The 23,693-nt window shown below is 41.8% G+C and overlaps 1 protein-coding gene across 1 annotated transcript in view; it reads left to right on the forward strand.

Annotated features, from left to right (window-relative positions):
- Positions 1-23,693, forward strand: part of CELSR1 (cadherin EGF LAG seven-pass G-type receptor 1) — a 169,985-nt gene that overhangs the window by 51,221 nt on the left and 95,071 nt on the right. The window contains exon 2 of the mRNA XM_054178119.1: positions 18,777-19,415. Coding sequence (XP_054034094.1) covers positions 18,777-19,415 — 639 coding nt within the window. The remainder of the gene's footprint in view (positions 1-18,776; positions 19,416-23,693) is intronic.

Below are 23,693 nucleotides of genomic sequence, written 5' to 3' on the forward strand. Positions count from 1 at the left end.
CTACTGTTTCTGTATTGCAGAGCTTTACTATAGCTCTGATAGCAGAAAATAAAGGTATTTTTGTTACTAAGCTTAAAAACACAGCGTGGTAAAATTCCCTACCTCTTTGCATGGTGTGAAAAACCAAGCAAGTTTGTATTGTGCTGTGATATCTTCCTGATGTTCAGCTCCCATTTTCTCTTAGAGTTGCTTTGGGTTTCATTCCTTTTATTCAGTTCCATAGTATTTCACCTTCTTAGTCTTCTGCATTATTATGTTTTCTTGTTAGCAACATCGAGCATTGCACCACCCTTCTGCCTCTATCTCTATCTCTGTTCTGTCTCTTCATTGCAGGTCCAAGAATCATTGTTCCCTGTTTAATGATGTTTCCTAGGTCACAAATTGCACCATTTATGAATGTTTTTAGCATAGCTGGGTTCTTTTCCATACCCTCTACATTGTGTGTGTATATTAACGTAGCTCTCACCAAGTGCTTACATTTCACTCTTTTAATCAGCATTTTTACTTTTGAGGGTTTCTTTAAGCCATAGAAAGTGGCAAGAGAGAGCTGTATTTGCAAAGTCACATATCCAGCCATTTCCTCAGGTTTGCAGAAAACATGGGTTACATAGACCTAAGAGGTACATCTGTGTTAGGAAGATGTTTACATACTGTGGGGCTGTCAACAGTGAAGGCAAATACCAGCCATCAGCAGACAATATGTGGCTTAGCTTCCTGTAATGTGTACTGCAGTGTACAAATGAGAAGTGAGAATGTGTATTTAGAAAGTAAGAAAAGTAATTTAGCTTGTTCTTTATGCTATATGTTGGAGCCGATGATGAGACCTCTGAGCCAAGTGCCTCCCCTAATTTATTCCACTTATCTTGAAGCTCTTCTGGATTGTCAGCTGTGGACACAGGGAGGTTAGCACCCTCTTTGCTTAAGACCGTTTAATCTTAGTGTTAACCTTTTGTCACAGAAAGCACCGGTGAGCCCTGCTAGTGCAGAACGGTTTCTGCAGCACTCCTGCATCCTTTGGCTGTGGTGTCTCTGCAGGCCTGCAGTGGGTACCACAGCAAGTTTGGAGTCTTCCCCTTGATTTTGCTAGTCTTACATTTCTAGCTTGATCCTATTAAAGAACTGACTTGCCTGTTACTTGTATCATTAGTTTTCACTTGAAAATACTGACTCAGAAAATTCCCCTGTATTCCTGAGGTCTTCCTCCTGTTAAATCCATCCTAGCTCCCAGAAGGCAACATCACAGAACATTTTCTTAGTTATAGACCGTGAACTTGGTTCTTCACCATGAAGCTAGTCACAGTCATTTCACCTGTCTGTCTCCTGGCTTTGTCTTATACTTGCTTCTTGACTGTGAGTTTGAAGAGTCTGGGGTGTGCATGTCCTTTTCTGTGCATTGTTCTCTGTGGGAGCTGCAGCTCAGTCAGTCTGAGCAGTCCCTAAGTCGACACACATGCCCTGGGATCGCAAATCCTTTTCTGCAGAACCCACTCTGCCCTGTTACTGCTGTCAGCCTGAGAGCCACAGCAAGATGTACAAACGCAGAACAGATATCCGTATTTTGGGGCTGAGAAAATAAATGTTTGAAGTTTGTCAGGCTTACTCAGGGTGAGGGATGGTGGAAGGGTAACGCCAACAGTCAGCCATGTACAGTTACATCTGCATTTGCATTTGGTACTGTTTCTTGCCACATCATCACATGAAGAAGGCATCAGTGACTGAAGCCACTTGTGCCTGCTCTCACCAGCCACCATAGGTAAGCTGTTTCCCATACCTGCCTCAGAAGAGAGAAATTTATGGTGAGAATAGGAAGGAGGACTTTGTGGTTACTCTGGGAGGCAGAGGAGGGTGCAGACTTGTAAGAGGAGGTAAAATGTAGGGAAATGTGGTATTGGGAGATGGAGCCCTGGCATGTTGGCAGAGCAGAGGGTAAATGGCAAAGCATTGTGAGTAGAGGTAGCAGAAGGACTGTAATGGTGTGGAAATCTCTATATGCCATGCCCACGACAAACGTGAGCTCACCAACACCATTCCTATAAGCCACTACACTACTGCTTTGAGGACTAAATTTGCTTTTGTTGGTGTACCAGTTCTCCTTCCTCATCTGCTTTGAGCTCTTGTAGGGAGTTCCCACAGTTCCCAGTTTTCTTCTGTGTAAGCTCTGCAGGTCTCTCTACCTCTGCTGCAACAGAAGCTTCAGACAAGGGCTGACAGGATCTGAGCCCAAACTGGTAGTACTGAACAAAACATAGTACATAGTTATTCTTGAATGTTTAATTTTCATGTCTGCATTCATGGTTTTCTCCTGCTTCTCTGTCTCACTTCTTTACTGACTGTTGACAATTTACATTTGAAGTAATTTGCTTCAGTAATAGATGTTTTGTGACAGTTTGGGATGCCAAACTGGGCACTATTCATCTCCCCAAATGTACATCTGCTGCCTTACCCTGCTTGGCAAATCTAGCAGCTGAGGGATTAGCCTCTCTAGACAGGGCTTTCAGAAAAAGACTTTAATTAAAGGTACGGGATGGAGCTCAGCAATCACCTCTGATTACTGGTACAAATGCTTTAAGAAGAGAAATTAGAGCAATGGCGTATTAAGAGGTGGGTTCTCAGGTCTTAATATCTCAAGCAGTTCAGACTTTTTTAAGTGATTTGGCCAGATTCTGCCTTCTGGTACCTGTGTGCAAATCTAGAGCAACTCCCGTACACCAAAGATGTTGCAGAGCAGATTGGTTACTTTGCTCCTTCTGGCAGAGGCTGTTTGCTGTTTTGAGTTCAGTGCTGCTGAGCATGTTACTCAGAGTGGTAAGTGAAAAATAGAGAACCACTCTGTGTTTAATGCTCATATGACCCTCTTGTTGTCACATTATTCCTTACTACTACATTAGTCAGCTTCTGTGGGTAACTTGGGATTAATGTTTAGTATTTTCTAGGATGGTATAATCATTCAGATCCCACCACTTGCACAGCAGTGCACAGCATGCACTGAATGAGATCAATAATTTTAAAGTAATTACAGAAACATAATTACTTGAATGGCAAGTTAGAACGGTTCTGAAAGAGAAGTATGAGATGCACCCAGAGACCTGAGGAGCCCCTGTGTTTTGCCATGGTCTCTAAAGCACCCTGTGCTTCCCAGATGACTGAGTGAAATGCAGCAGATATTAAATTATGCTGTGTATTAACAAATTGCACTATCTATCTATTGGCTTTAAGCAGTGTCTCAGTATGTGTCATGGACCTGTAAAATAAAACTTACCCAGTTCTGGTTATGAGTATGGATGTAAGGAAAAAGGTAGATAATATTGAAATATTTTCTCTTTTGGCTGCTAGCTTAACTTTAACCACCTGTTACAGCATTTTCTGAAGCCTCAGGTTACTACTGTTGAAGCATCATGCAGGAGATGTCTTAGGCCAACTGACAAAGCAAGTTTGAGAGAGGTCATTTTACAGAGCATGAGATGTTTTAAAGAGTACTGGACCCTGGTGTCACAGCAGTTTCCTGTTCAGAAGAGCCCCTTTCAAAGATGAATGTGAAAGGATTTAGCCATTAAACACAGAGTCAGCAGCAGTCCTGGTATGAGAGCATGGAATTAGATTTCCATATGAGGAAACCTAAAAATGTCTTCTTTGCAAACAGGTCTCTGAGAAAAAGGCAAAGTGAAATGCATAGTTTTTTCAAGGATAGACTATTTTATTTTGAGCTTGAACAGTCTTTGAAATACTGCTGCTTCTCTTTTACTTTCAATTATACATCCATACTTAATTAGAAACCGAAGTAGAAGATGTGTGCAGCAACTGGGAAAGCATGTTTAAACGTTACTGTAATGAAATTAGAGTAAGTTAGAGGCTGTGATGACTCAAGTTTGGGTAAACACACACCACCCCACAGGCTTCATGCCTGTCAACAGTTGCCTCCCCCACCAAAACATATTGTCAAAGTTTAATTCTGCTTTGCTGCCTAGCATAGCTCACCCATTGTCCTGCTCCACCTCCATCTCCTGGTAGCTACATGTGCAGCAGTTTGTTTTGGCTGGGAACGTGGAAAGTTAAAAAAGGACAGAGGAGTAAAAGACAGCTTCTCTGGGGCAGTTCTCTGCTCTTCTGCAGGCATTAGAGGAAGAGCTGCATCCTCCTCTCATTAGCAGCCACAGGAATTGGCTGAAATGGAAACAACTCAAGCATGAGGTCAAAAGCAGGGGCTATATGTATATATGGTCATCCTTACCAATACAGGATTTTGAATTATATACATAAAAAAAAATTGTATGGATTGATAGAAATTACTCTAATCATTCCCAGTTAAAGACTTACTGGAATGGATATGTTTCTGTTAATTTACACTGGCTTCAGTGATATCAGAAGATTTCTCCACTAGATGCTTTCTGCAGATGTTGCAGCCAGCTGTCATGATACTTTTATGTACGTCTTGCTCTGTGTTTATTTGATGTGAGGAATGGCATCTGTATGACAAGTTGTGGAGCTGGGATGGTGGCAACTGTGTACCATCACTGGCTACCAGACTTGCCTCTATCCTCCCTGGCTGTGCTGGCTCTGACTCAGAGAGTGCCAAAGCCCTCTCCTTTCCTGACGCACATCTACTGGAATTTTTCTATCTTTTCTGCTAATGTTGTCTCATGCTGAGCCACTGCTGCCTGCATTGCTCAGGCACCCCAGAAGCCCTATACACTTCTCCTGATCCAGGTTGCAGCTGTTTTGCCTTTCTCCCCATCACCAGCTGTCATGTCCAGAGACAAGTAACAGTCCATCTGTGAGACATTCAAGGATATTAATACTCTAAGCAGCCGGCACTGTGAGGTACTGCAGCTGTGGACCACTGTGGGTTGGGGCAATCCCAAGCACTGATATAGACTGAGCAGTGACTGATTGAGAGCAGCTCTGAAGAAAAGGTCTTGGGGGTACTGGTGAATGAGAAGCTCAACATGAGCCACCAGAGTACACTTGCAACACAGAAAACCAACTGTATCCTGGGCTGCATCAAGAGAAGCATAGCCAACAAGTCGAGGGATGTGATTTTCCCCCTCCACTCCTCTCTGGTGAGACTCCACCTGGAGTACTGTGTCCAGTTCTAGAGTTCCTGTTACAAAAAGGATCTGGACATGCTGGAACATGTCCAGAGGAGGGCCATGAGGATGATCAGAGGGCTGAAGCACCTCTCCTCTGGAAGCAGACTGAGAGAGTTGGGGCTATTCAGTCTGGAGAAGAGAAGGCTCCAAGGAGACTTTATTGTGGCCTTCCAGTATCTGAAGGGGGCTACAAGAAACCTGATGAGGGACTTTTTTGGCTGTCAGGTAGTGATAGGACTGGGGGGAATGGAGCAAAACTAGAAGTGGGTAGGTTGAGATTGGATGTTAGGAAAAAGTTCTTACCCATGAGGGTGGTGAGACACTGAAACAGGTTTCCCAGGGAGATGGTAGAAGCCCCATCCCTGGAAGGTTTTGAGGCCAGGCTGGATGTGGCTCTGGGCAACCTTATCTTGTGTAATGTGTCCCTTGCCCATGGCAGAGGGTTTGGAACTAGATGATCCTTGAGGTCCCTTGCAGCCCTGACAATTCTTTGATTCTGTGATTCTATGAATTTGTCTATTTTAAGAACCCACCTCATGCATCAGCAGGTTTCTTGAAAGATGGGTGGCAGAGAGGGGTTTCAGGTATGCCCTATGGGGAGGAGTAAATCTCCTTGTGTGGGATGTTTCCAGGGGTTATTAATACAGTGCAGTGACTGCAGGTGTTATAACTGGGTGCCCTGTCAACCTTTAGACTAAAGTTCTTTCATTAAGATGTTCAGCACTGCCCAAGTACAGAAACATCAGCCTAAATCTGAAAGGGGCTAAAGAGGTTTTTGAAAACTAAAGAAATTTTAGAAAATACTTAAAATACGCTTTTCTTCTGAGAACTGTATCATTGGATTGAGACTGTGATGAAAGGCTAAGTTTTGTCAGTGGAGAGAGAGAACAAGTGGCTGCACTCAAGGGCATGGTCCAGAGACAATGTTGTGTCCATACAGATGACCTCAGAGCTAAGGTGGTAAAAAAGTGTGCCCTGGACACTGAAACAGCAAATCCTTTCTGCTAATTAAACCTCAGTAATTATCTGAGCTCTTGGGAAATGACTCTATAGTATTGAAGCATCCTGCAGGAATTCAGATAAGCTCTTTGCAGAGAAAATCCTGATTTACAGACAGCTGCTTTTCACTGTGTAGTACAAAGTTTTAAAAGGTTTTATTTTTTTACGTAATATCAGTATTTGTACTCTCTCTCAGGGATAATAGTTATACAATATCCATACAAATAGCTAACACAGGAAGTTGTTGTATTTTATGAAAAGACAATAAGACCTTTACTAATGCTTGCTGAAATCTCACCCTTCTGCTCAGTGGTTTCTCAGGAAGCCACACTCTCTTGGAGCTGTACCAAAGTACAGCCTGAGAGCTAGGGCCGAAGGCTTCACATCCAATAGTCCATAATGCTCCAGCTCTGCTGGTATCAGTGAGACTGTGTGGGTAAGGATTCCTAGAGTAAGGATTTCCATAACGTTCCCTGAATGATTTACATTTTAATGTTCAACATCAGTGGTGACAGTTTTTGAAGGTATTTTGCTAAGCTCAGTATTTTCTGTTTTTTTCATAAAATGCAACTAAAACAATGAAAAATAATGCTTTTAATGGTATTAATAACAATTTACTCCTGCTGTAATGAAAGAGAGGCATATATTCATTAGACTTTGTAGAAAATACAAACAGCCTTGATCAAACTTAGTGCACAATGAAACTTCTTTTCGTGTTTAGTGTCTTTCATGGGAGTCAAAAACTGTTTCTTCCGTTACACCATTAAGGTCACTGCACATGTCCAGCATTCACTGGATGGGTTATTTTTTCCATCAGAAATTTTGCTTGGGTTAAAGGAGAAGGTTTTGCTACTGGATATTAGGCTGTCCAGCATTCTGGTAGGAGAAATAGTATTAATGAGATGCATGGAAATGGTGGATAAGTTGTCATTGCACTGGTAAAACTTAGTACTGCACCTGATGCAAGTGGCACAGGGAGTTTTCCTGCCCTGCTCAGAGGTGAGTACATGCCTGCTGGGTGCTGGCACTCTCCTGTAGTGATCCTCTGCTTGCTGTTGGATACCCTGGGTTTACCAAATAACACTTTCCTGGAGTGTTTGCCACCCTGGCAGACTAGGAAGGAAAAACCCAAATGATCCAGAAGAGAAAGATGCAGTTACATGCAAGTATGTGACTGCTAGGCAGTCTAGTCTGGCGTACTGGTGGTGATGCCCTGCTAACGCTGTGCTAAGATCAAGGATGTACTGAGGGCATGAGTATTTTCCTCTGTTATCCAGTATTGTAAATTTGTTTAAACAGAATGCTTTTTCTTATGGAAATTGTTGGGTAGCCTTCTGTTAGTCCTAGAATGCAAAATACCTGTTTGGCTCAACAGAGTGTCTAGCAGAAAATCTTACCTGATTCTTGAAGAAGTGAATTATGTAGTTATGACTCTGTTTCTAGAGCTCAGCAGAATAGAAGTCATTAGATAGGCATTTGAGATTGCAGGATCGTTTCTGAAGGTCAGCATGGTTTTTGCATTTCACCAGTGGCTCCAAGTCACCAATGTTGCCCTCTTTAATCTGTTGCAACTTGGCCTGCCCTTTCTCTGCATTGTCTTCCCAAGATGATGTACAGCAATACAAGTCAAGCTCTTGCATTCTCTTGGTTTTGTCTGTGGGTCTGCTTTTCTCTTTGGGAAAGTTCTAGAGGGAAAAATACCTACTGCAGGTTCAGGACTCTAGAAACAGGAAACAAAAGCTTTGTCCTTTTCAAATTTGTGTCCAGCATGCTAGTTTTAATGGCAGGGATCCAAGAATAATCTTCCCACTTGACCATGCAGCCAAAAACACAATGATCTTATTGCCTGTGGCCAGTGACATCTTGATGGTTAGCTAATCAAAGAGGGGGTTTGTTTTTTACATTGTGTTTTTAAAAGATTGTGTGGGTTGCTTATCAACAGTGGGTCTGGACAAAGTACACGCCTTTTTTTTCCCCTACAAATACTGCCAGTGCCTCCTGACTCCCCAGACTGCAAGACTTTGGTAAGGCTGGTTTTGCCTATTTATTTTATCCACAGTCTTTATTTTAACCACATGATGCAGCAAATATTTTTTTATTTTAATTTCTTATTTGCATGTTTCCTCAAGTTTCTTATTGGCTTCTTCTGCTGCTTAGCTTAGCATACCTCAATTAACAGGAAAGATCAGCAAAACTGGTCAGTTGAAAATCAAGTAAGCAAAACAAAAACCCCTTCCCACTGAAACAAAAACCAGGAGAAAATATGATATTTTGTTGATTAAAATAGTTTTATTCTGGGGATTTCTAGTGGAGATGGGTGTATAGTATGTCACACCTGAGTAGATGGACCTTGATGCTCCCCATTGCTTCTCTTGATTTTGATCCACTTATTAAAATCTCCTAAACAATAATTAAACTTGAAAGATAAAAGAGAGGAAAGCAAGAGTCATAAAGGCTATGAAACTTTTATTTTAGGACATGCATGTTACAGGTGAGAAATCCATGCCCCACTCAGTGTTTCCATCAACAAATTTAATGTGAACTGAAGCAGAATGAGAGTATTTCTATGCTTTTGTGGATCCCTCGTGTTCATGCATGTTTGAAACTCTTGGGGCAGAAGGAGTAGCTGAACCAACCTTTTCTGTGCCTGCTGCGTGTGGTAGCTGACACCAAGCCATTACTGCTTATCCTTCCCTGAACAAATAGCCTTCTGGTTTTGCCTTGTATGAATTTGCAGGTGGTTTCACAATGGCTGAAACTACAGAAAACTGGAAAAACTCTACATGTATGCCTAAGAATTCTCTTCATTTTCCAGGCTGTGCTTCATTGGAGCATGAGCACAATCAGCAATGTGTTGAGCTGCCACAGCTGAATTTTTCTGGTGTGTTTTGGTTTGGGTTTTTTTTCTGTTTCAAGGAGCTGGGCAAGTTTCTGCATTGCCCAATATATCAATACATAACTGTTCTTAAAGCTTGTCTGTAAACAGAAATAACAGGAATGACATCAGGAAGATGTGACCATTGTCTTTTTTCATTGCTCACTCCTTTGTTTTCCAGTCAAGATAGTAAACCTGAACTCTCTGTCTAGCAGGAAGCATCACTATGATTTCACTGTGGGTTGTTGCAAGGAGTAGAGTGTATCTCCAAGCGAAAGGAATATGGGAATATGGAGACGTTTAAAAAGTAAACCTAATGGATTTTGTTTTGCTGATAACTGTTTGAAAGCATCTCTTTGAGGTTCCTAATATGCAGTATGAGTGCAAACACCCAGAGAAGCTATTTCCTTATTGCCACACCCAGTGTTGAAAGTCTCAGGCACTCACCCCAACTCTTCCCACCCCTCTTGCCATCCCCAAAATAGTTTTCATCCACTCCTGCTTTGAAATTGCAAAGAGAAAGATTTGAGTGGAGCCCTGGCTTGCCTGGGAAAGTTCTTGATTTAATCAGACTGAACCAGTAAAAATTTTTGCAGGGGGTACATAGCTACAGGGAGAATGGAGGCTTTTGTGGCAACCCATCAATTGCTCCTCAGCAGCATGGCTGGGCACCCTGGCCTGGGGCTCTCTCTTCTGAAGTGAGGTTAGTGATGTGAAAGCATATCTCAGGGTAGACAGTGCTGTTCACTTACTCTGTACGAAATTTATCATTTACTTCAAGATCATGCCCTGGATGGAGGTTAACACTGGAGCATCCTATGACTGCAGTTTAGTTTGTCCAGAGCTTTCATGAATCGTTCAAAACCCTGTTTCAACTCTGTATACAAATAATTACAACTGGGAATGTAGAGATGCCGATGAATAGCCCTTTGGCTGTGGGCTGAATGGTGACTGGGCTTATGCCTGGGCTTCACCCTCCTTAGTGATTGCTGGCAGCTTCCTCCCTCTGGTAGTGCTCTGAGTCACTGTGGCCACCACTGTGCACTTCAAGATGTGGCTGCAGGTAATGCAGGCCTACTGGGAAACCATCTTTTAGCTATGGGCATTTAGCTATGCATTTAATGAGAATTAGTAAAATATATTAAACTCCCTTTAAAGTTCAGAAGGGCTTGAAAATTATTGCAGAAGTTAGACAACTGTTTTGATTATGTATGAAACAAGATCAAACTTTATGGGAAGTGGCAGAGCCCCCAGCAAGTCAGTCTGTGAATCTATCTGGTGTAGAGATCTGGATTAGGGTTTTTCATCTGAACAGGTCTGATGAGTGCTGTAAGACACACAGTTTCTGTGGACATTAGCATGAAATGGAAACCTGCCTCCTCAGCAGGAGTTTAAAAGCTATGTCATAGCTTGTGTGCCAGACATGGAGCAGTGGACTCCTGGACTGTGCACCCTTGTCAGGGGCCTACCGGGGAGTGCTGCTGGTGACACCAGGTAGGGGGCTGGCCAGAGCTGTGGTGCTGGGGCAAGGCTCAGCCCCACCACCATGCGTGGTTGGGCAGAGGACTCTTGCCAGTCTTGGCTGACAAGGAAAGCCAGCTGAGGTACAGGAAGATGTGCATTGCCCAGGGAGGAAAACTGTTCAGCATTTTAGCTAGCAGGAAAATCTCATCAGTAAAACGGTGTGGAAAGAACTGGTTATTAGCATGCTTGTGATATCTTCCCACATATCCTATTTCCCTCAAAGCATTCCTCATCCTTTCTACTTGTGCTTTCTGCTCAAAACAGGAACTTGTTTCCTTGCCCACTTTGTTGTCTCTGCATCCCTGAAAGCTTCTGCAATCTGCATCACATGCACCACAGCAGCTAAAGCCTATGTACACTAGGTACCTGACAAGCAAGAAGTGATGCTGCAAGAGGGTGATCAGGGAAGTGTATTTTCAGCCTCACTGTAGTGAGAATTCAAGAGTGTTTATTCCTTCCAGCAGATCCAAATTACTTTAATTCCCACCCTTGAGAAATACTCCTCCAGACTAATGTTATCAACTCATTTAACATTTCAGAATTCTCAGCTTGCAGCTCTTGGTTTCAGAGAAACCAATGGCAATCTTGTACAATGTTGAGCAATCCAATTGGCATCAATTTGTTCTTAATCCTCTGTTAAGGCTGCAAACCAAAATATGTTTTTTCTTTTCAGTAGTGTGTACAAAGTAAATAATCCTGAACAGCACAGGCTGCATTAAAGATGATGCCAAAATTTAGGTTGGGTTTTTTTTGTTTTTGTTTTTCTTCTTACACATTTCTGGAATTTCCAGTTGCTTTATGCACCGGTTTTCCTCCCACAACTTAGGGTTTTTTAGCCTTCTGATTTAGCTGGTACTGCTATGGCTGCTGACAAGGGGATCACAGAGTAAGAGCTGCCATGAGTTGCAAGCCCCAAGTCCCTCTGCCCAACTTCTCCAGGTGTCACAGATACTGTCTCTGTCAGGATGAAAAGATGACTCATCTTGCAAAATGAAGTACATGAAAGTTTGACTTGAAGTGTGTCTGCCTGTGTGTGAGAGGTGGCTTTGCCTGGAAGCATCTGGACAGAGCTGTTGGGATCCTTTGCTTGTACCAACCCTGACATCGTTTCAAAAGTGCAGATGTGGCTAATGCTGCCATGGGACAATGCAGTGGCATAGCCACAGCCTAGGTACATACCCTGTGGGCCAGGACAAGCCCTTTGGGTACTCTGAGCTGCGGCAGTGGCTGCAGAGTGGTGCTGGAGATAGCGCAGTTAATGCTGATTTAGTGAGAGCTGGTCTCTGGTGCAGACATACAGAGGCACTCACTCTGTGCCAGTGTGGACTATTGTCTGTCCTCCAGCAATTGGCCTTGAACTAGTTAACCCCAGATACCCTCTTAGTGCCCCAAAGGCATGTTTTACCCAGGACACTTCCCTCCCTGAGCACCTAGGACTGAGCACCTATTGCCAGTGTGCTTGCATACACTGGGTGGCTCAGCTGCCTTCTGTTTTACCTTGCCCTTCAATCTAAAGTCCTCTCCCAACACCAGGCAGTGCATCCCCTTTCCTGTGACCTTCTTGAATCCTCCTTTATTCAAGGGACACTGTTTCCAAACCAGCCTCTGCTGCAGTTGTTCATCCTTCCTGGAAATTCAGAGATGTTGAGGTATGGACTGAGACACCTGTTTTGGGAAAACCCTCACAACCTTTACAACTTGTGCTGTGCAGTCTGTGTTGCATGTTTCTACTGTCCATCTGCTCAAGCCGCATCTTCTGCTTTCTGCTCTTGCCATCTTGGTTTTCAACCCTCAGCCTTTTCCTTGGCAGACTTGCTCTTGTTCAGGACTGTCAGGTCAGGAGTGAAGATCTGTGCAAGTGCTTTGGCAGGGACTCAGGGCATTAGGCTCTAGGCCCAGTTTTGGTCAGGAGTGAAGCCTTGTGAACTCAATGGGGATCTTCCTGTTGACGTAAAGGGCTTTGGAGCAAATTTGGTCTTTGCCATTCTCCAGAGCAGTGCTTCAAATGTGAGCTTTTGGCACTGTGTGAATAATAGATAATTATTGTAACATTTCCTTTCTAAATCCCATAACTTGTGTGGGCAGTCAGTGCTCCTAAATGTAGAGCTGGGAATGGCAGCCTGAAGCAAATGGACAAGATTCATAGCATAGGCTTCATGTGGCCAAGGGGGTTAATTTCATCTAACTTGATGTAAAGGAGGAATTGCTCATCAGCAGCATTTCTGATCCCAAGGAAACGGAGGTTTTGACAGAATCCAATAATGTCTGTCTTAAGAAGTGACAGGATATTATACACAATGTATTTATGTTTTTTCCAAAGAGAAGTGCTGGAGTTTATTTCTTGTGGATTTTGCTGTTCTGTTGTGCACCATTTAATACCATTTTTCTCTACCAAAAGATCATTTGTTCCTACTACAAAACAGGGACTAGTTGGGAATGCACAGGGGACCTTTGCCACTGTGTATCACTCTGGCTTTTCAGGCAGCTAAGGCCGACACCAGCCCCCACACCTTTCAACAAGGTGCCCCGAAGGCACACTCAAACTAGAGGGACACTTGCACAGTTTCTGTCCTAAAACACTTCTCCGTTGAGGTTGCTCACTAACTAACCCTGAGTTCACAATTATGCCTATTTTCATTTTCCTTTCTGGTAATGTTTTCTGCTGTTTTGGCAGAGCATCTTACGTAGGTTCCCCATTTCAATTTTCTATGCAGTTTACTTTATTTCAGGATATTTTCTCTGTGCTGTAAGCTCCTGAACTTTTCTATACAGTATAAAAGGAGTTAGCCTTACAGATGCTCATAGATTTCTAATTTCTACTCATAGAAGTGAAGCTTTGTAGTGCTTGCAACAGTGTTTTTCAAGAGATTATATTTATACACTGGTATTTTATGCATTTTAAATCTCTTTCTGTGAGAGTGGAAGCACAATGCAAGAAAGGGACTCAGCCCTGCAAACTAAAGGCAAACTAAAGCTTAGGGCAGGACTGTGCATCTGACATTTATGGAGATCTGCTGATTTTTTTACTACAGTTTGCTTAGAAGGATGCATAGTTTGGGTGCCAGCTTCACTCAGGCCAAGTATTGCCTGCAGTCTCCATTTCTGTGAGCTGGTGTTACTGCTGCCCAAGCACTAGAGAAGATGCTAGAAGTATGGCATCTTCATCCATGATTCAAGGCTAAGTACTGGACTAAGTGTGGATTAAAGACATGGCTGGAAGCAATGGGGGAGGCTTGGTCATTCCAAGATTTCTTGCCATGACTGGTGCTCATGGGCATTCCTGCTTCTTATGAGCTGTGAAGAGCAAGAGATGATCTGAACCTGTGGAGTGTCCTTATTCTACTTTTTACTAACCTAGGAGTTTTCATGACTGTTAAAAACTGACATCTGTTATTTCCAGGTTAAAAAGCAGAATTGGCTTAGGTTTAGGCTGAAGTATTAATATAAAGTATGCAACTTTCATAATTAGCCCTAAGACCTTTGTATGTAATAAGCAAAACAAAACAAAACAAATTCTGCCAACTTAAAAAACAAACAAAACATCCTTTCTGTCCAGGTGCTGCCCATGCCAAACACACATTTAATTTAAGCTTTGCTTTGTTTACATTTTGTGGTGGGTTGAAGTTTCCCCCCAGCATTAACTTTTAACCAGGCCAACTCAGAAGCAAATGAAAGCTGTATTTACAAGCAAAAACTACACTCTACAATGGAATGCAATGAGTATGTACAAAATACACAGTATTTACGATATTATACAGATATTTACAATTAGCAAACAACACGAAACCCCCCCCGGTCAAACGACCTGGGAAGCTGTTCCACTGCCCCCCTCCCCCCACCCCCACCCCTCCCTGTCCAAAGAGAGAGAAAGGAATTGAAAGAAAGCAGTGGGTTAGACTTATCCCAAGTCCAGCCAGAAGCATGTTACCTCCTCCTGAGTGAAGCAAAACCAGCCAAGATCAGAAGAGAAGAGGAAATGAATGGGAAATGTGAAATGGGAGGAATTGTTACAGTACAACTCCTCTTATCCCAGACATTTATCCAATGAATTTGTTTAGAATAATCTTTTGTTTTCCTTTTTATACCCAATAGTGACTTATTAATATTTTTCTACTTTTCTGCTCAAAATCTGCAGGTGAATTTTAAAGGTATAGCCTAAAACTATCACACATTTTGAGATTGTTTGGTTTATGGACTGCCAGAGGATAGCAAACTGAGATTAGAGTCTCAGGTTTAGTTAGTTTTGTTGTAAAGTAAAGGTAATAATGAAACAATGACTATTTAATCAATTCTTAGTTATTCATGTATTCTGGAGAGGTTCAAGCTTTTGTCAGCCTTACTGTCTTCTCTTTTCTCTGTAATGCATCAGGGTATCTGATTGGTATTAAATCTTCTCATTAGCTTCATGGAGGATGAAGATGTGAGCCTGTTTGGCATTGGCAGTGACACAAATTACAACAGTCTGCTTTTATTTCCACCATCTGGAGATTTATTTTATAGAAAGTATGCATAAAAGAATATTGCTAGGATATTAATTCAATGTGCATTTATTATGAACAACTGTCCCTGCAGCTACTTGGACATCCAGAGTCCAGTTTGTTCACTGATGTGTGACATGCTGAGCCTTGTATTTTAATCTTTCCACCTTATTTTTGATAAATTTGGCTGCAGTAACTTTTGGAAGACCCATGATTAGTTTGGGATACTTCTGTGGCCTTCATTACCCCAATATCTTGACATTTCATCATCTGCACCCGCTACTCCACAGTGTACATGTGCCTTTATGTCCTCTTTATGAAACAGAAACTTGAGGACAGAGTAACAAAAGCCATTGGTACAAAGTTTTTAGGAGCCAAGCCCAGAAAAGGATGCGTCAAATCCGGTCTCCCTCCTTCATCTGTCCTGTTTCCCTTTTCTCAGGCTATTTGGGTGACAGCTGCTTGGGCTGCTAAGATCGAGGCTGTTTCCTCAAATGACTCTTAGCATGATGCCTGTGTCCCCCATCTGCCAGCACAGCTCGTGTTTTTAGTGCTCCTTCAGGAAGACTCGTGCATCCAGACTGTTTGCTAGAGCCGAGTTCATGATGGCTGTGAGAACTTGTGAGAGCTAAGCCTTGCATATGTGTATGCATTCAACTGTGCAGAGGTCTGCTCCAAAGAGTAAATTGTAGCTGGAGTTTCTGCTGTGTAGTATCATCCAAAGGGTGTTTCACACCCCTGACTGAAGCCATCTTGCATCTGCCAAAACACGATGGGGACTTTTTATAGCTGTACTGCAAGACCTTTGAAAAGGCAGATTTAGAGCCTTTGTAGCAAAATAACAAATTAGTGTTGCATGTATATTGGATAGCTACATATGGTGGGCCTGTCAGACAATATTACCAGTCCATAAACCAGTAATTCCTAATATTATATTTCTGGCAGTAAAAGTTTGAAGTTTTCTTAGAGTATCTCACTTGTGAATCTCAAATCACACGTTATTGTGTGTTTAGTGCTTAACTCAATTCCCAACAAAGATGAGGACAAAATTTCCACTTCTTTATCGCAATTGTTCCAGCCTTTAAAGCGAATGTTGTCTCTTGAAAGTAGAATAGATACTAATTTGGTCCCATAACACCAGAGATTGTTTCAACTTTCCATGAATTTCTGAATGAATAGATGATTGGATCCCATGATGCTGCTCTCAGACTCACTAGTGATATGAAAGAGGCGCTTGTCCAGCCGGCTGTATAGCTGTGCCGCTCTTTTGTTGCCTCTAGTACACCAGCTCAGCTCCTTTTTACTCTTTTTTTTTATTTTAATGCCCTGCAACAGGGCTGCTCAAAGCTGAACTGGCTTTTAAAATGCAACTTCATTTTGCAGCTATATGTCTGCGCCCGGTTTTCTTTTGTGCTGCCTGCGGAACAAGGAGGCTGTGTGGTATCTGACACCGGGCTTTTTCCAGTGATTTATTAACTGTGTCAGAATAGCTGTTGTGAATGCTGGGAAGCTCTTGAGTATTGTGACAGTTGATATTGATTATGACAGTTTGTAGGCTCTAATGCGTTGTCAGACAGTGGATCGTATTTTGTCTTCTTACTATACATACCATGGGCTATAGATCATAGTGCTTTCTTAAGAAAAGGACCTATTGTCCAGCAGTCTCACTGGTATGAGAGAACTTCTGTAGCATATTGTGCAACAAATAAAATGGCAAAATGGTCCAGGCACCCTAAGGGACAGGCAGGCAAATGTCAATTGCTTTAGGAAAGAAAAAAAACCTGTGAATAGTTTGTTCTGCTTCTGGCCTTTCAGAAGAATGAGCTGTGCAGTTGACAGAAGTGGGCAAACTAGTCTGAGGATGTCATTTATGAAAAAAAAAGGTGTATCCTGTGCTGTCTGCTGGCCACAAATCCACAGACACCACAGGAGGAGGTTGCAATGAGAATTTTGGCTGCCAGTCATTTTGGTTGCTTTAGGTCTTGATGAAACTATGTGTTTCTAGAAGAAGTCTGAGGAAGAGGAGATAAAGATTTCTGCAAACTTGGTAGAAAGTTATAGTTGGTGCACCAGCTTTGGTGAGGGACACATCAAACAGATCATCCTGAATAACAACCTCTTCTGACTGTTTTAGCTCAGCAGTAGTAAAGTAGAACAGAGGAGAAAAGATTTTTCTGTTTGCCTGAAAGCTTCTTCAGTGTGGAAAAAAGTCAACAGCTGAGCTTTAACAGCCAACTTGATCAGAAGGAGGGAGTCAAAAGCCATTTGGTTAATTATGTTGCTGTAATTTACTATATTATTACCATATTATTGGAGGGAAAAATCTTCCAACAATACCTTTCTTTTTAAAACAAAAGAGTAGTTGAGTTATAGCAATGACAGTGAATAGGAGGGGAAGCATTCTAAACTTTCTGTTCTTGAAAGACCTTTTGTAAGAGACTGTAACTTTGCAATAATAAGCCTTAAGAAAATTACCCTTAGCAATCTGTATCAATTGTGATGTCACACTGGGTTTAGATTGATTCAAATGCAGTTTCCACTGCAATTTTACTTTTATGTGACTCAAAATCCATTTCTGCACGTACTTTATGGTTTAATTGAAATAAATGTAATCACAGGTTACTTGTGAAACAATTACTTCTGGGATAATTTGGGTCAAGAATATGACACTGAACTGTGACCTAAGTGAACTGGATTCACTTCTTAACCCTACTGTGGACCTGTTATATTGCCACTCAAACCACTTCATATCACTCATGAGATGAACTCACCAATTTCTGGTGAGACCTTTAGAAGGAACATTTCCTTTCAGAAGACAGTCTTGACCTCTTCTGGGGTTTCTAGATGATGCTGTAATACTAACCAAGGAGACAATTAAACTAAGTGGTATGGTTTCAGTGATGACACAACTTTCCATTCCATGTTCACATTGATTTTGGATTCATTATAGCAATCACCATGTCACAGTTATGTTTCTTAATGACAGAATGCCCTAGAACGTGAACATTCAAAGCACTACTGTAACCCTCAGGGTGTAGTGATATTTTACAGAGGCATCTCTCAATTGAGTGTCAAATATTACTGCTATTTTTATATATTTATGGGGTTTTTTTGCAGAACATCTGCAGTAATATCAGAAATGCTTTAAAGGAAGGATAAAATGGAAGAGGTTCTAAATGTTGGCTTTTTACTGCAGGTATATTTTATTCAGTAATTCTTTTCTAATTTTCATAAAGTATTTTGAAGAAGTTAAATGTGAGAAATGAAGATGTTCAGATGTTCAAATATGAAGAAGACTTGTTTCCTTAGGTGACTTTTATCTAAAGCTCTGGTTATAATTCTCTGTCAGTGCATCGTTCTGGCTCCTTAAGCCTGATACCAAGCCTGGGGAAGATAGTAGTAGTGCTGTGCAAATCAACAGCTTCCCAGCACGGGTTGTGGACTAACAGTGACTTGTACAAAGATCCATTCGGTCTCTGTTATAAGAGTACCCTTCCCCTTGGTTGTCCTGGGGCTCTTAGGTTGTCTCTTTACTCACTAACCTTTACCAGCTTTTTGCCCAAGATGTTGTCTAGGTGTTTTGGACTCTCTGAGATGTCTCATGTCCTCTGAGTTGCAATTTTATTGTTTTTCTGAGTAAAGGCATTGGTAGTCACTACAGATGGTGGACATATTTCCCTCTCCCATCCTGGTGCCCTGAAATGCCTTGCAGGTCTGTTTTATTTCCAGGAGACTTCAGGAGCATCTGTAGGAGCATTTGTCTATAGGTTGAAGCCTGCTCTCTGACATCACTGTTACCTTTCTTCCATTCAGATGGTGTCCACAGCGTCACAGCAGTCTGCACCCTGCGTGTCACCATCATCACGGATGACATGCTTACCAACAGCATCACAGTACGGCTGGAGAACATGTCCCAGGAGAGGTTCCTTTCTCCCCTTCTGTCCCTGTTTGTGGAGGGAGTGGCAACAGTGCTCTCCACTGCCAAGGATGGCATCTTCGTTTTCAATATTCAAAATGACACAGATGTCAGCTCCAATATCCTGAATGTGACCTTCTCAGCTTTGCTCCCCGGTGGCATTCGAAACAAGTTTTTTCCCTCTGAGGACCTGCAGGAGCAGATCTACCTCAACAGGACCCTGCTAACCATGATTTCCACACAGAGGGTGCTGCCCTTTGATGACAACATCTGCTTGCGTGAGCCCTGTGAGAACTACATGAAGTGCGTGTCTGTCTTGAAGTTTGACAGCTCAGCCCCATTCATCAGTTCCAACACTGTCCTGTTCCGCCCCATCCACCCCATCAATGGGCTGCGGTGCCGCTGCCCCCCAGGTTTCACGGGCGACTACTGCGAGACGGAGATTGACCTCTGCTACTCCAGCCCTTGCGGGAGCAACGGGCTATGTCGGAGCCGAGAAGGGGGCTACACTTGTGAATGCTACGAGGACTACACTGGTATGTGTTTATCTTATCTCTGACTCATGATTTATATGTTAGACTGTCAGCCAGGCAAGGTCTGTGTCAAGCTGAAATTGCTGACATTCTTAGTAGTCAAAGGGAGAAAAACTGGCACTGCCTTCTGGTCAGGGAAAGGCTTGTGGGTGTCACACACCACTTAGGTTGAGTACCATATCTCTGCATGCATGGTTGTAGGAATGATGCCTTACTTCAGATCATTCAGGGAGCCCAAAAACTACTGAAGCAATCTGCATTTGTGTGGATAGAAAGCTCAGAGTGCTTTACACAAACACATTTCCTCTGTCTGGAAGGAAAAAGGTGGGACACATCCCCTGTTTCACAGGTTTGCTTTTTAACACTTTCCTGGCCCCTAAGCAGTCCTTTAGATGGTTCATGGTTTCAAGCAACTGCAATAATACACATTTTTGGGAAATATTGCAAGTCAGCTCCAGTTTGTCAGTGTTCAGATAAACTTCAGAATGATGTGGCTGCTTCCAGGCCTATCTCCAGCAGCCTGCTGAGGAGCGTACTTTGCCTCATCATGGACTTGGCAGCTAATAAAGATCCAAGTGTTGCTTCTCAAATACTCCTGAGAAGCTGTGGAAGAGTATTAGCTGAATGCATCCTGGTGCTTCAGTAAAGTGTGGAGGATTATTATGTATTTGAAATGGCACACACACATTGAGGCATTCTGCACTGATATGCTGCTAGATATAACTGACACTGGTGGCTTACCAGTGTCTGTTGTGACCCCTGCCAGCCTCTCATTACTGTAGTTACAAAACACTGAAAACATTAATTATTTAAATGTATATGATGGTATGGTGAATCAGCTGGATTCAGCACTCTAGGTGGAAATGTTTTTCTTCACTTATGTGGCTTTTGGATCACGGCTGTAGTTGTAAATGCAATGATGGAAGGAGAAAGAAAGTCAGTGAGCAGGGACCTGGCAGCAGTAGGGGAATTGGGCTTTCCCCAGCAAGGGGGTCGGGCAATGCTCCCTGATGTCAGAGTGGGGCTTAGTGCAGAAGGGCTTTCCTAAGGAGATGTGGACAAACTTTGTGCCTGATCAGTGAAAGCCCAAATGGAGCTGTGAGATGGCTGGGATATTTGGTCTTTGTTGAAGGGTGATTTTCCTGCCAAACCTCTCATGAATGACTTCACAGTAAAGTGCATTATGAAGTCCATTATCCATTACATACAGCACTGAACACAACAGAATAGTTTTTATGACCAGTTGATTTCCTGTCGTGTATTTATGTACTATGATACTGTAGATAGGAATGGTTTGAAGTGGCAAGTTTCATTAAACAATGATATGTATATAAATAGAGGCAATACATTTGTGTCTTAGGTTTTGAAATAGCATGCATTCCTACATTACAAATCTTCAGGGAAAAAGGCTAAATATACTTTAAAATTTAAAGAGAATAATAATGATTGATGAACACATTTAATAATTACCCCTGTAGTTAGAACAGACATGGTACATATTTAGAGGAGAAGCACCAAATTATTTACCCACAAAGAAGAGATTTCCTCTGTAACTGTATTTTCAGTATGTAGTTTTTGAATTAAAAATTAGCTGACCTGCTGCCAGGATATTAAAGTGATCAGAAGTTAAGAAGTGAGCACCACCTTGCCATCGTTAGGTGTCAGAGTTAACTACACTTCAGTGAGAAAACCGCTACGTGCTTTGGAAGTACAGTTCAGGTCATGGTCACAGTCAGATTGGCCAGAGGAAAACACACCTGACCATGATCAAGAGAGCTTGGAAATTATTATTGAATGTTTCTGGTTTATTGCTGAATGAATTGATGTAAGTAGAAATTTAGTATCTGCTCTGTGGTCGGTTTACATTACCATTAGAGCCTGTAGGCACTGTGTTGCATGACAATGTTTTTTGCATCAAAACTAACATGCCCACATGTGGTTGTCATTAGTTGGTTGACTTTCATTCCCTTTGCAGAGCAAAGTGCCAAATATTATCTGTTACCAGAAATATTTTATGAAGACACATTATTGAACCTCATCCCAATCTCCTTTAAGAATTGTTATTTTAACTCCAGTTTTTGTCCTTTTTTAAAATACATTCATATCCCTTTGCAAGTTGTGCATATCTATTACTCATAATACTGTGTTTTCTGTTTGCATATAAATATTTATAGTTTTTACATCTACTGCATATTTAAACAGCATAGGTTGGTTTCAGTAGCTCGCAGAATGCAGTGGTGGGTAATCAGAATGAGCAGAGCAAGGGCTCACAGTTGGGAGATTCTGTTATTACTGAAATGTTACCACAGTATTAAATCAGTATATAGCATACCAGTATGAAGTACTTATGATTCTTTGAATTAATTGTAAAAAAAATGAAATATAAGTAGTAATAGTCAGAGAAGTGCAGCCTACTCTGAGAGCTCTCATGTTTCCATTTCCCAATTAAGAGCCTTACACAGAAAAATAATTGCAAGAAAATACTAAGATCCGTCATCTCTCTGGAGAGATACACTGCAGCTCAAAGAAATCACTACACTATCGTGACCTTGTACTGAATCTATCCAACTAGTCACCTGTTAAAAATACACCATTTATTTCCTGTAGAAGACAATTATGTCCTATCTTAATCAGATGGAATTTCCCCCTGTTTTTCCACCCCACTTTGAAGCTCTCCATTTGTTTTGATGTAATTGTTAGTCATTTATACATGATGAAAGTTTCTCTGTCTTCAGGAGTCTTCTGTTACGGACACAAAGGTAAACTGAGCTTCTACAAGATATTTCTGAAACCTGATTACTGGCTAGTTTGGGGTGATTTGAAATTCACTTCCTATGATGTAAGGAGGTGAGTGAAGAAGGACATATATTTCATGGGGTTCTTTTCAGAACATCAGCGCCTCCAACTTCTTTTCTTTATATACAAATCAGTGTTGGGAAGTGAGCAAGGTACATATGAAAAAATGTGCCATTGATGGCAGGAAGCTATATGCATGGCTCAAGGGTTAAAGGATGTAATTTAAGAAAACAAATTTAATGACCTTGAACACTGTGGAAAGCCTGGGTAGTTTTTCCAGCTTTACTTCACGTGTCTTTGAGCGCAGCAGAAGCAGTTGAGATGAGCTATAGATGAAGGCTTGGAGAAAAGAGAAATTATCTGTACTCGCCAGGGGCATCATGTCATCTGCACCAGTTTTGGAAGCATGGTTGCCACAGTGGTTGGCAAATGAGCTGTACTTCCAGCCTCATCCTGGTGTTTTCTATGGATCATACCACTGCAAACAGCAGTTACAGCTTTTTCGGATGTGAATTGCCACTTTTTCTGTTACGTGTTGGTGCCTCTTGGACCCACAGCTCCCACAGCTCTTAACTCAGTTCAGTGCCCACAGTCCTTCTGCTTAGTAGTCACCTTGGCTGTTCTTCTCTACAGTCACACTTCCAAAAAGTACAATTTACTTGGCACAGACCAAAAGCACTCCAGTGAGAAGAGAAAAAACAAAAGCAACAACAAAAAAACCCTAACTCCTGAAATAAGCAAGAGATTTACTATTCCCACAGTTCAACTTAGCATATGACATTCTCTTTGCCTCCTCTGCTACATAACTCCTAGCAAGGCACAATTTGTAAGGAAAAGGATTGTCAGAGAATTTCCTATGTCCTCTGCATCTCTCCTTGGATTTCACTTCAGAGGAGGGAGAGATCTTAAGTAGTTATAAATCTTCTAGTAATCAAATACAGCAATTAGAGATCTTTTATGTGTTACACTTTTTTCATCCTAATTTATTTCTGTGGTACCATATTGACATAAGGAATCATGACACCTAACAAGGCCTCTGTGAATTCTGACTTTGTGTCATGGGAAGGTAATTATAGCTATTTTCTCAGCGTTGTGCCAGAAATCCTTATTCATGTTGTTTAGCAAGTTCTCAGCATTTGCTTTAGCAAACATATAGCACTAAAAGTAAATGGGAAAATTTGCTTCTGCATTATCTTTACTTACATCCTTTCTTCAGATAGTAATTCCTAGCACAGTCTGATACCAAATTCTCATTTTTCAGGCCAGAGAGATTTATTTGGGATAATTTCAGCTTTCAAATAGAGGAATCTGGCAGCCAGGGTACCTGTAATGAATGTTTTACCTTGGCTGAGAGGGTCTGAAATTCCACTCTTGGTTACATTTCTGCAGCTCTGCTGGAGCAGTGGGATCACAAGTGTGTAACAGCCAAGTCCAGTACCTCAAATTGTGATTCCTTCTTGTTCCTTTTACTGCATTTTTAACTCC

This window comes from Dryobates pubescens, chromosome Z, assembly GCF_014839835.1.
Source record: "Dryobates pubescens isolate bDryPub1 chromosome Z, bDryPub1.pri, whole genome shotgun sequence".
NCBI lineage: Eukaryota > Metazoa > Chordata > Aves > Piciformes > Picidae > Dryobates > Dryobates pubescens.